This window comes from Ruditapes philippinarum, unplaced genomic scaffold (genome assembly GCF_026571515.1).
Source record: "Ruditapes philippinarum isolate M1 unplaced genomic scaffold, ASM2657151v2 ctg1354_1_1_1_1, whole genome shotgun sequence".
In the NCBI taxonomy this organism is placed as follows: Eukaryota; Metazoa; Mollusca; class Bivalvia; order Venerida; family Veneridae; genus Ruditapes; species Ruditapes philippinarum.
Genome location: NW_026864441.1, coordinates 139,244 through 153,116, shown reverse-complemented (window position 1 = coordinate 153,116; position 13,873 = coordinate 139,244). Strand labels below are relative to the sequence as shown.

Sequence of the window (13,873 nt, the reverse complement as noted above, 5' to 3'; positions counted from 1 at the left end):
TTTTTAATTTTGCGTTCATTTTTCATACATTCTTTTTCAGCTTTTGTTTTTTCTCTCAGTTCTTTCTTTATTTTCATTTCTTCCTTACGTTTTGCATCAGCAGCCTCTTTCTCCATTTTTCGTTTTACTCTATCGAGCTTTCTTTGCTGCTTCGCCTTCTCTTCTTCTTCCCGCCTTTTTTCTTGCGCCTCTACTTCCTGTTGAACTTCAGTGCTTGTTAACACCCTAGCTTTTGAAGTTTTCTTGTTTATCCTTGTTTTTGATATAGGAGTGCTAGTCTTAGGGACGACAAGAATGTCAACAAGATCTGGTGATATTAATCCGGCACGCACTAAAGGATGGATTGGAGCGGAATCAGTAATATCTTTGAATGGAGTCGCTTTTGAAGTCTGGACAGTGCCCTTTTATGCTAGGAAGAGGGAAAGATGTGCTGGTAGCCAATGATTTTTTTCTATCGGAGTTTCGGTTTTCAGGGATTTTTAAGTGTGAAATACTTTGTCATTTGGCAGATCAATGCCAAGCTGAAAGGCTTCGTTATATTTCTTTTTCTTCTTGGGTGTCAAGCTTAACTCAACTGCAGAAAGGGCTAATTCTGGCGGACATTCCTGCACAAAGACAGCCTTATCTGCAATAGACATTGATTCGGCGTTGTGAAGTATACCTTCGTCGTCAACAGTGAAACTCAGTTCTGGGAAAATCGGTAGCATATACTCATCTGTTGATGTACCGGATGCGTAATTGTTTTCGGACACCATACTTAGGTCAATGGCTGACGCAATGTACTTATTCCCATCAAAATCAACTTCATTTGATGCTTGCTGCAGAGGGAGAAAATGCGAAGTCTGGGCCGGCAAAACACACGATTCCTCAGGTATAAGAGTCCCATTATTTTCTAGTGAGGGACCAGGTGAAGTATGAGCACATGAAGCAGGTGGTAAACTACCGAAACTATCATGCTCAGGATAGAATTTAGCTGATGGGTCAATGGCTTCTATGTCAGTTTCTGCGCTTGATCTCAGAAGAAAGGATTTATCAATAGCATTTGGGTTGAAGGGATAAATGCCACATTTACGAAAGCCCTCTGTGATACATTGTAAAACTAGCTTCAAATATAAGTTTAAGCATGGCACCGACATTTTCTTAGCGACCCATAAGTCCGATTTAATCATTTTTGCAGAGTTCATGAGTTTAGAGGTTTCAATTTTCATCTTACGAAATACAGCAACGTCCAGTGGTTGGGTAATGTGGGTAGTTTTGGACGGAAGGAAAAGCATAATGACGTCGTTTGCAATGGCAGATCGAATAATACAATACAATACAATACAATACAAATACTTTATTCGCTTTAAGGCCTCCGGCCCATGCAAAAACATATATACAGAGAAACAGATCGAATAAGCGGGCCACTCATATGACAAGTTGCGCCATCTTGAATAAGAAGCAGCGGGCGGTCTTTAACCACATGGGGGATGAACGTTTTCTCAAACCACTGTTTATAGAGTCTTTGGTCTCGGCGAACGTGTAACTGGCATTTATTGGCCCTTGACGGTGATGAGGCCCACCAGGCAAGCTCTTGCTAAATATTATCATAGGCGGTATTGCTGCCCCTGCAGTGTTTACACAGCAGTCGACCGTTATATGCTCATTGGTGGCGACAGACAAAGAATGTGCATGTTTATTTCGGACCGGAACAATTACTTTCTGTCCTGCCGACTTATTAAGAAACAGGGCCGCCTCATCACAATTGTAAATACATTGGGGCTTTGACATGAGACCACTATTTTCAAGTGTATCTTTAAGCAAGGAGAAGTACTCCTGTAACGCCTCAACATTTGATTTAGTTGCGCGACCTCTGTCCAATGGATCAGGGATTCTAGTGCCAAGCCCCGGATTTCTCTCTTTAAAACCTTTCCACCAAATACGGGAAGGGCCGTTTTTACTTAAGACTTCGCTTTTACCTTTTCTTCGGCAATACATCAAGCAAACCCTAAAATTTGTTGAATGGTCATGGGAAACCCGCGATTTGTCATATATTCTATATAATGTAATAACGAAGTTTCTTCCTCGTTAATGCAGGTTTGACTCCCATTTTAGCTTCTAATTGTACTTTTCCATTTACCCTATCTGAAAGAGTCATTCTTGGGACATTATATGCCCTGGACGCTGCTGAAATACTCATCGTCCCTGCTTTAACAGCGTTAAACGCATGTGTCATGTTTTCTTCACAGCAGTTTTTAAGTTTTTCCGGTCTGCCCTTTTTACTGGTCATTTCTGAAATTTATACATGATGTACCTTTATAGGAGGTTCATGCACATTTTTATATATGTTTAAATGGTTCCAAAACAGTTTCTAATTTAAAGGTGATGCCATAAGCTTTAAAATAAGGTATAGATCTTTAAGATATCACATGGGGTTCTAAAGTTATGGCAATTTTTATGTTTGCGATTTCGTCACTTTTTGAGGTTCACTGTTATATAACATTGTATATACAGAAAAGGCACCAAAATCAGCACTCCATAAAGATTAATAACTTGTAATTTTGTATGGATCTTTAAAAAGAGTGATGTAAACCCCCTATAAGTATACATTTTATGAAACTTTGATGTATTGGCAATTTTCTGAATTATGTCGCCCCATCATTTATTTGTCTGGCGGCCATATTGAATTCAAAATGGCCGACATTGGTGAATTATTGAATATACAAACAAGAAAAACTAACAATAAAGTGAAAATTGATATTCTGTTGTTTTTTTATTAGTGAAACAATTATTTCTATTTGTTTTGTTTTCAGATTCTCAACATAAATAGCAATATAACTCTCAATATTTCAATAAAAATGTGTCATTGGTTACCATAGCAACCAAATATTTTTTTAATACAAAAAAGTGAAAAAATAGTGAAAACAAACTAAAAATTTGCCTTTCATTATCAAATGTGCCATTACTTTTGATAAATATTTATATATTCTTTCAACAATGATGATTTTGTAAGAAACAAATGAAATTTTTTTGTTACCATGGCAACCACATATCTTAATACACATTGGTAATAAGTGAAAAATAGTGAATAAATACTTGAAAATCTGCCTTTTCTTGATCAAATAATCTATTTTTGATTGACATTTAAAAACATCTTAATCAATACAACAATGTTAATTGTGTAAATAACATATATTTTGTTACCATAGCAACCATATATATTTTAATACACAAAGGCAAATAAGTGAAAAAACAGTGAATACAAAATAGAAAAATGCATTTTGTTGATAAAATATTCTACTTTGATAGATATTATCAATATCTTTATTGATTCAACAATGGTATTTGTATGCATAACATTTGTTGTTGTTTTTTGTTACTATAGGCTAGCAACTACACATATTCTTTAATACAAATAGGCAAAACAAATGACAAAAACATAATTTTTACATTAAAAACCGACTGCATATAATGTTTTCGTCATTGAAATTTCTATTAAAGTTTTATGATGTCATTGCTGTCAAAATCACATTTTTTTAGTTTAAAACAAAAACATGTTTATGGTTACCAAAGCAACTGTTATAAAAAAAACACAGACACTAAAAACATAGGTCAACAATGGAATTGATTGCAACAACATCTGGATTCCATATTGGTTCAGTGATACTTTTATGATAACAGCAACTGTCTATTCTATAAAATAAAGAAAGAAAACAATAAATACATATATAGTATATACATAACTGATGTTTTTACAAGTATTTTTTCTTAATGATTGTGTAATCTAACTTTTATTGAATTACTAAGGCAACAGATTGGTAAGATCATATATGCATATAAATATAAACAAATCTGAAAATGTATCAGACCATTATTTTGAATAAAGAAAATCTATTTGAATAACTTTTGTTGCATTATAGACATGTATACCTATATGAAGTACATGTACTCACTGAGCCATTTAACACATTCTGAATATTTATTTATGACTTGACAACAAAAATATTAAAGGAAAAAAAATATATACATAGAGGATATTGAATGAGTGTAGGTTTAATACATTACTAAATTCATTGAACGAGTTGAATACAATCATATTATGCAAGCATCTGGCTGTTTTATTCAATGAGTTTAATAAATTTAGTGTTGAATACTTCACAAATATGATATTCTATTATCATATATATTAAAAAAGTAAGGAAGGTTAACTGTTAAAAAGTGTCATTTTTCATTGATGCACCTATAGTGTAAACGCTAACATTAGCGCACTTAACCACTATATTTATATATATAGCGCAAATGATGTCACATCAAAGTGTTATCACACTAGTGTAATATCGTTCTTATTAAATGACTCTATTACAGTCACACTCCTGCTTCACATTTTATGTGATAAAGTACTCTACATATTAACCAAGATCACTATGTCTTTCATTCAGATTGGAAAAACTTGATTAAATTGATTACATTAGAATTAAATCTCCTTTTTCCATGTCTTTGAGTAAAGGGAAAAACCATAAATCATCGTCATCATCATATTTTACAAAATACTCAGTTTTTGAAATATCCACATTTTGCTTTTTTATATCTTTTACAATACCCTGATACCATTCCACTACGCCAGATTCTGGGGTCTCTACATTTGTGTTTAAATTTCTTACCTATAAGTGTATGTGGTGTTTTCATGGAACATGGGCAAAAAACTCTTTTTGTTGATAAATAATAATTTTTTGACGGTTTTCCTCTATTTTTTTGTGCAGGCTTAATTTCACTGTGCTCAATTCATGTTTGTACATCATCAACTGCCCTATATATTAGTTTTAAGTCCGGCTGACTTACAGCTTCTTCATCCAAATTTAGAATGATTACCTGTTTAAGGTTGTCTTCTTGTTGTTCTAATGTGTATTGCTGCCCTTTGTGTTGTTGCTGAAAGAGATTTTTTTGGCCTTTGCTGTTTAAAACTACTCTTCTAAATTGCAACTGGGTAAGAATTGCTTCTTTAAATTTACCTTTATCTTTGCCAGTTTTGAACTTTTCTAAGTCTTCTAAACTAGTCCACAGACCACCAATTTCAGTTATTTTTTGTGTCAACCTTACTTTGTTTGAATGTTGTTTCTCCTCTTGTTTTACCTTTTTTTCCTGCTTTTTCTTTAAAACTTCTAACTTTTTCTGGTATAATAACTGTTGCTTTTCTTTAATTGATTTTTGAAATTCTGGTGTACTTACCCTAGCTTCGTTTATTACCTGTGCATGTTCTTCTGGTGACAAAGAATTTAACCAGTCTGATGTTTTATTGTTTGACCACATTATAATGGCTTCAAATGTTGTCACAGCAGCTGAAGGTTTGGACCTCATTAACATGTCAAGTTGGGCAAAGTCACGCTCAGACACAGTATTTGTGGTAGGTACCGCAGACAACCTTGAACAAACTTGTTCATTTAAATTCCAATATCTTCCACCAGGTAGCTGGTCTTTTGCCTGGCGTTCTAAAATTAACAACATACCTGCAAAACATAGCTCTAATGCCATCTGTGTGTAGGCTTTCACATGGATCCTCAGATGGTGTTATAGAGATTTCTAGACACTGGCTCTTTTTTTTTTAATTTTGAATGTTTCCTGACACATTTACTGCAAGAATTGGAGAGGCCTTGGACCAGGTTTCTATGAATTTTTAGTGTGAGATGTGTGTTCAGTGGCCAGAGATTTTGGGACAGTCTTATAAGTCTTCCAGAAGTGGACCGTTAACTTTATTTATAAGTCCAGGCTCTGTACATGCTTTTTAACTGGCTCACTGTCTAAAAGATATTGCTTTTTGAACTTCATTTGTTCTGACACAATTTGGAGAAAGTGCTGCTTATCATTTAAATGGTGATAAGTTACGGCAGCAGCATGGTACAAGTGGTTAAAGCGGTGCCTCTAAAGGTAATTATCTGGTTCTTTTACATCTTTATCAGCTAAGTATGTAGCAAAATGTCCTCCCACACCAGATTTTTCCATCCATGACTGAAAAAGCCTTGCTTACTGTCCGAATTAATCGGGAAATACCACTTTCATTGTAAGAAAAAGCATAGGGATTTCTTACCCTCAAGACACTATTGTTCTTTCAAACTGTGTACGGCATTTATCAGTCTCAGTGGCGATTGTTTAAAAAAATGATGCATTTTACAAAAGAATGAAAAGAGTTTACCTAGTTCATGTTTTTCTCCTCAAGGCTAAATTGATCCCAACCTGAAAATACAAGTGGCAATAGGTCTTCCCTAAATACTTTAAATTTTCTCATTAAATACAGGGTTAACAGAACCTTGGTCCGACATAAGTGCTTATAATTGAAGCAGCAATCTTAGCAATATTTTTTCTTTTGTCTTCACACTTAATTGATTCAGCTAAATCTGAAATCAAATCTTTAAAGGTTTCAAATAAAGATGTTGCATCAGCAGACCCAACCTCAATAAGTTCCTGCTGAAAATTGTAAACCAGTATTACTTGTAAATTGAAATGATTGAAAATGCCTATGAAACTTTGAGGTACCATCTTGATGTAAAGTAAAAGTTTTACCTGTACTAAGCAATTCTTTTGCAACCTGTTGGTTAGCTACCCTTTTCGCTTCCAATAAAAGTCTACTTTTCACCCCAGTGCTTGGTAATCTGGAAAGTGTCTTACCTGTTAGTTTTTGAACAACAACTGACATAACCTCATTTACCTTTTTTTGACTTACCCCACATTCAGTGACTAAGGTCATTACGGTTTCCCGCAACTCATTTGAAAATTTTACCATCATTAAAATGTGTCTATAAATGGCTCAGTGAGCAATGTATTTATTTGCTCAAGGTCACGGATTTGTTGGTCTTTTTCTGATACTTGTAATTTTAATGTTTCTATCTGTAAAAGATTACTTTCAAAAACATCAGTGTAACAATTTGGTTTCTTTTTTAACCTACAAACTTTTTGTAACAAATTTTTTCTCTCTCTCTGCAAATCTGTAACCTTACATGCTATCATTTCATTCTCTTCTCTCACACTTTCAATCTCCCTTTCTTTCTCCCCCAACTCTCTCTCTTTCTCTGCTATTATTTTGCCCTTTTCTTCTATTGTGTTATCTCTTCTTTTCAGTTTTTTATTCAAATTTCTAGTGGATTGCTTTTGTAACTTTTGTTTTTTATCATATAAGTCTTCTACTGTTTTTTCATATTCTGATGACAAAGAATCATACTTGTCTTCCCACTCCTGAAGTTCCTCTTTCAATTTATAACTTTCTTGTTTATATGTGCATACATCTTTATATTTATCATTGGCTATTTCAAGTAGGTTTTGCAAAATTTCTATTTTTCTTTCAGAATGCTGAACCTGATTAACCAAAATTTCATTTTCAATTTCAATGCCACCAATGTCACGTTTAAGTGATCTATTTTCTGAAACAATTTGTACAGTTTTTTTTTGAATTTCTGAAAATTTACTTTTAATTTTAACAATGTTATGTGACGATACATTTTCCCTGTCTTCATCTTCATTAATGTTTGATTTTAGGGGCAATTCAAAAGTTGTATTTAAAAAAGCATCAAGTTGCTTCATTTTGTGGTTTTGTTTGAGCAAAGTCTGCTTTTTCTTAAGTCTATTGATTTTAGTGTTCAGAACATATTTGTCACAACTCTCCCACTTGATCTTTGGGAACTTTGTACTTAAAGTCTGTATTAAGGTACTTGCTGTGTCTGAATCTGCCCATACTTTTATTACGTCACCATTACTTGGAGGCACCGAACTGGAACAACCTACATATGTGGACAAAAGTAAAAAGTGCTACAGTATCTTAAAAATGTTTTTGTTATTTGTGGCCACAATGCTGCACAGCAGCATATGTAGAATTGTTAAGAAATTAAACATATTTACTGACCCGCAGTTTTGACTGTTTGCCGCACAGCAGCATGGTAAAAGGGAACTTGCCGCACAGCAGCAAGTAAGTTCCTGAAAAAGAGAGGAGAAAGGACCACAAAGCATCATGCCACAAAATTTCAACATTTGCAGTATTTTATCACAATTATATGATTAATTTACTTTTAAACATTATATGATTCTTTAAGTTTAATAAAATAACAAGAGCTGTCAGAAGGACAGCGCGCTCGACTTTTTTAGTGCTTGCCTATAAAACAAAACTTTGACAGTTAAGGGCACACAAGACTTTAACTAGGAATTTCTAAGTACAAATCAAGAAACATTTTCACAGAGTTATCTTCTCTTGCTTACAGATAGGTTCTCATGATGGCACATAAGAACTCCAACTTCCAAAGTAATATCTCAAATGGTTAAGTCAACAAGTGGAACAAGAATGAAAATCTTAACTGAGTTTCTAAGTCAAAAAGGGCCATAATTCAATAAAATCCTTAACAGAATTACCTTCTCCTGCCCATGTTTTGGGACCATGATGGTAAACAAGTATTCCAACTTTCAAATTAATATCTCAAACAGTTCAGTCAAAAAGTGGACTGGTACTAAAAACTTAACCAAGATTCTAAGTCGATAAAAGGCCTTAATTTTTAAAAAAAAATCCTTGACAGAGTTACCTTCTCTTTGCGTACAGATGGGGGGTAATGATGTGAAATAGCATTAAAAGTTTTCAAAGCAATATCTCAAAGGGTTAAGGCAATAAGTGGATTTTACCATATTCAATGTATTTTCTAAGTCAAAAAGGGGCATAATTCTGTCAAAAACCTTGACAGAGTTATGTCCTCTTGTCTGTTGATGAAGGTCGTGATGGTAAACAAGTATGGTCAGTTTCAAAGCAATACCTCCAATGGTTTTGAAATAAAGTGAGGTGGTACAAAAAACTTAACCAAGCTCAATACACTTTCTAAGTCAAAAAAGGGCCATAATTCTGTCAAAAACCTTGACAGAGTTATGTACTCTTGTCTGTAGATGGAGGTTATGATGGTGAACAAGTATGGTAAGTTTCAAAGCCATACTTGTAATACTTCTGAAATAAAGTGGGGTGGTACGAAAAACTTAACCAAGGTGTGACGCCAACGCCGACGCCAACGCCGACGCCGACGCCGACGCCGGGGCGAGTAGGATAGCTCCCCTTTTCATAGAAAAGTCGAGCTAAAAATACTAGAATCAATCATCATCATTATTTATTATTTACAATTTATACATCATTATAATCAACATGTAAAATTTATATGTCTTCAACTTCAACTATTTAGCTTTTTAAATCTTACAGATTCTGAATATTATTGTTCAAACAATGTAAATAAAACATTGATATCATTTAATAAAAAATAAATTGAAAGTTCTTACCTAATAATGCCTCTGCCATGATAATGAAGATAGGTAACAACATTACACCATAACGTTAAAGGTGGTGGGGTACTTTACTACCGGCGTATGCTGCCAAAATAGCCTCGCGGGTGGGTCTGGAAATACACGTTTGCTAGAGTTAAATTGGCTTACTTCTATTAGTAAGTGGTCATTTTCAATAGTAAAATGTATGATAAACATGAATATTTATGAAAGTTATCTTTAAATAAACCGAAACTTACCCAAAAAACATTTTTTTTTCTTTATTTACATGTCAATTTTTTATTTTCCGGCCGATTTCCAGCGTTCATGCACCATAGTAATGAGAATTTTGTAAGCTCAAATTTCATTGGATAATCAACAATCTGAATCATTTACGCGCTCTAGCAAACGGTAAAAACAAACACCATACCGTTTTAAATCGACTAAAATCTTGCCCGGCCGTATATCAACGCGTGTTAACTACCGCGACATGGGTTGAAGTTTACAAAGTTTAAGTTACATTTTTTCCGTAATTTTGTATAAATAATGACATAAATCAATAAAATATTGATTTATCTTCCCAAAGATGTGTTTTATTTCATGTATAAACAAAAATTATGGTAAATATTACTGTTTAAACTTGGGTATAATTTCTCAAAAAATGGCGACGACGTCACGATAAGGTCACGTGACTTGAACCTCCTAACCTTTAAACTTTGCATTCAAGTTTTGTATCATTTCTAATTTTCTTCTAAGTATCTTTGGTATAAGTTAAACAAAATGGAATTAAGGCTATATAATTAAACATGTACATCTTTTTTTAACTAGGGTACTTTTTTACGCATTGCTTGGGTTATCAAAACAACGCATTTTTTTGTATTTGGCCTGCCTTAAAATCGCAATCATACATATGTAATTAAGCACATACAAATAATAGCTTTAAAGACCTTCGACAATACAGTAAAGATATTCGCACTTTTAGAAGTTTTATTGCATGGAAATATATAAGACGTTAATGTTTCGAGACGGTTAAAATATTTGTTGTTTCCGTATACTTTTTAAATATGTATACATTTGTGACGAGAACATGGCAAGTGTTGTCATAACCGAGTAAAAAAGGGAACAGTGATTTATAAAACAAAGAACAAAACGTCCGTAACACAAAGTCAAGGTAACAGGGGTAGCACCAAGAACGCATCAGACAACATATGAAAACATCACTAACTATTAATGTAACAATAAAACAGAAAAAAACAAACGCAGTCATTAGATTCGTAGAAGTGTTTATTCATTAACATTCACTTTTATAATTTAAACTTAAGACTGTGCAAGATTTTGGATAAATTGTAAACCAGCTAACTTGGGCATATAAATAAACCTACCGATCCTTTGTAATGGGTAATAGAGTGATCCTTATATGCGGCTGAGATCTAAATGGAAATAGATAAATAAAGTATAAAGATTCAAAAATCATAAAGCAATTTTTGTATATTATGTCGTCAGTCTATATAGAAAGTCGTCAACGGGAATAAGAAAGATTTTTAAGTCTTAAAACAGATTTAATGGTCTAAGGGAGGTAAATCTGTTAATAAAGATTATTTTAAACGCACACAATCTTGTAAATGACAAGATGGCTGCCATGCGCGAGAGTGGCATTTCGCCAAAGCCGTGTTACAACAGTATGTTTCTGTCGCCCCGTTAGCAAAAAACACATGGAAAAGGTCCCTGTGAAAACTGACATTTTAAATAAACAACATTTAAACGGCAAGATAAATTAGGAAACATGTTTAACGTTTAAATAAACACGCTCTGTAAACTACTAGGCAACGTGGTAGAGAAAGAAAGAGGCTAGAAAATGTCTGACGACCTTATAACCCCGACGACTTTATATTAAAGTACGTTAGAAATTGCACTTACTTTTAAGCTGAATATTATCCCTATGAACTTTATAAACGTCACGACAAATTCGAATTCTGAAGATTCATTGCCAGTTTTTATCCAGTTCCGTAGATCCCACTTTTTTACTTCAAAAATCCTGGAATGACATGACTCCTACACGTTTAATGATCCAGATTTTTTAAACTGATAATCCGTCTCATTATTAAAACATTGTTCAATTTGTGGAGTTATCTGGGTTAGCAAATGAAATATGTAAATGAAACACATCATAATTCAGCATGTTCCAAATCCATAATTCAAGAACGACCCATCAATTTTAGTTATCAACACCACAATGCTTATGGATTCCTGACGAAAAAAACTTTATTACGTCAACAACAATTTACGAAATATATGACGTAACAAAAATGCCTCGCGATTTTTATGGATGATTCCAGTTGCGGCATTGACAGAGGGCGGTTAGGCATATGTAACCTCAAACAGATAATTTTAAGCGTTGAGATAAATTTGTCTTGATGGCATTTTAAATATTTTGTATACCCAGATTTTGCAACTTAACGGTTAAAATTACACCTTCAATTCATATATTAATAATATAAAACTTTTGATAATACATTTGTATTTAAAAATAATTTTAAACACACTTAAAATGACATGAGTCTACAACAGTACAATACTTCTTCCATTAATTACATATAACATTCGTTTTGAATTTATGTTTTTAAACTATTTTATATATTTCTCAGAAATAATTTCCCTACATATTATCTTTTGTTTTTTCACTGAATATTTTCAAATTTAAGGAAGGCTAAAATTATTGAGAACGTCACTCGGTGTTTTTCTTTGACTCGATCTACCCTTCATATTAACAAAGTAATTATATGTTACACTTGTAGTCTACAAAAAAACACTTATTGACGCTTATTGAACACTCCAATTCAAACTTACTGTTAATAATATCAAATCACTGCCGGTATTTCTGGACATTTTGTTGAATTGTGAGACGGAAAATTAAATCTGTATTTACGAGCTTAAAGTGTATAGGCCTACGTTTGATTGCTTAAAATAGAAAGCATGATATTATTATTATAATTTACATTTTCCTCGAACGCGAGTCTGTGTTCTCTCGTTAGCGACGGAGTTAGTTAAAGTAGACACTGTGGTAACAAGCAAACCAATGCTGAACGTAAAGTGAATCAGTTTTTCTTTCTTTATATTTTTTGTCAGATTTGCATGATAATATAGTATTTGTTGGCGATTTCTTGTGAAAGTTGAAACATACGGAAAGTTTTAGCTCACGAACATCGCACCCGAGATAAGAAGGGTTACATATTTTTGTATCCCATCGAACCTGGTCAATTTATTTATTTTTGAATAGACGTGATACACACTTATGGGCAGAATTCAGACAACTACAGAATTGTTAATTAAACATTAATTAGCGAAGAACCATTTTATAGTCTTCTAGCTAGTGTTCCCGCTCCCCTACGACGCGTTGCGGTATTCTAGATACGCGCTTGATTGAAAAGCTATCTAATCAAATCACTTCATTGTTCTTTTCTTCTTAAAAAATATAAAATACGACAGTATATCATGGTAATTAATTAAATCTTTGTGTGTTAGAATTTATTAAGCTTACTGATATTTTCACTTCAAATGATTTTGATTACATGTATTTTAAATAATGGTTTGCTAGTAAAATTGCCTTTTTGACACTGGCAACTTAGTTGACATTTTTCATTTTTTAATGATAACATTTAGCTATTGATTAGTAAGTAAGTAAGAATAATAATTTTTTTATAATTACCGAGTATATTTCACGCTAAATGTGAGACGAACCCTAAATGACGTCTTTATGGGCGCCGCCATTTTGAAATGGACGTCACGTCAGGTTACAACGTAAGTCAACGGGAAAAAATATAATTTTAACATTTTGACCATATTACTGATTTTATGAAAAAAATGAAAAACATGCCTAGAGATATTGACGTCCGGGTTAACATGACAGTAATTTAAATGATTTTACTATTATATTAAATAAAAAATGGAATGTTCAAATTTGATGGGACAGACTATAGTTCGAGATTATAGTCATTAATGTGTTAATACCGTTTTTCATGTTTAAATTAGTATGGTATCTAAAAATAATAATAACATACCATTATAACAGACGTATGTTGTTTGTATTGTCATACAGGCAGTATTATCTTTGCTTGAAAATTGTTACATTAAAACCGTTTGAATTTTTAGACAAAAACCAAGAACTATTAACAGAATGAAGAGAAGCAAATTTACATCTTGTTTGTATGCAAAGAATTGTCCGTAAAACGTCTGTGTTTGTCAATCACATCTATTGCATTACGTTTTTAATCAGCTTAATACCTGTTTCTGTCTTTGTAAACAAATGAAATGAAAAAAATTCAATCTATTGGGTGATTTATTTGGTCAATCACAAAACAATTTTATATTTTATCATCGCGGCATTAGTCAGATAAAAAAAAACGCTGGAAAAAATACAGGACAAAAACACTTAGGAAAGTTATGACACACGACATCAAATCATTAATCAATATTTTGCGGTTTTTTTTTCTTTCTTTCTTTTTTTTTCTTTCTAGATTGTGAATGAAATTCAGCCTATATTTTTGTCTTTTACAATTTCTTTTACAATTTCCTACTGTTTTCTTTGATTTATCCAGTTTGTACATGAGAAATTATTTTGACCTAA

General features: G+C 32.9%; 1 protein-coding gene across 1 annotated transcript in view; it reads right to left on the bottom strand.

Moving 5' to 3' along the window:
• Positions 1-2,035: 2,035 nt before the first annotated feature.
• LOC132725557 (golgin subfamily A member 6-like protein 22) overlaps positions 2,036-13,873 on the bottom strand; it is a 42,825-nt gene continuing 30,987 nt past the window's right edge. The window contains exons 2-6 of the mRNA XM_060710693.1: positions 6,969-7,388; positions 6,535-6,639; positions 4,819-5,465; positions 4,580-4,640; positions 2,036-2,271 (exon numbers count right to left, since the gene is read on the bottom strand). Of these exons, the coding sequence (XP_060566676.1) occupies positions 2,036-2,271; positions 4,580-4,640; positions 4,819-5,465; positions 6,535-6,639; positions 6,969-7,388 (1,469 nt within the window). The remainder of the gene's footprint in view (positions 2,272-4,579; positions 4,641-4,818; positions 5,466-6,534; positions 6,640-6,968; positions 7,389-13,873) is intronic.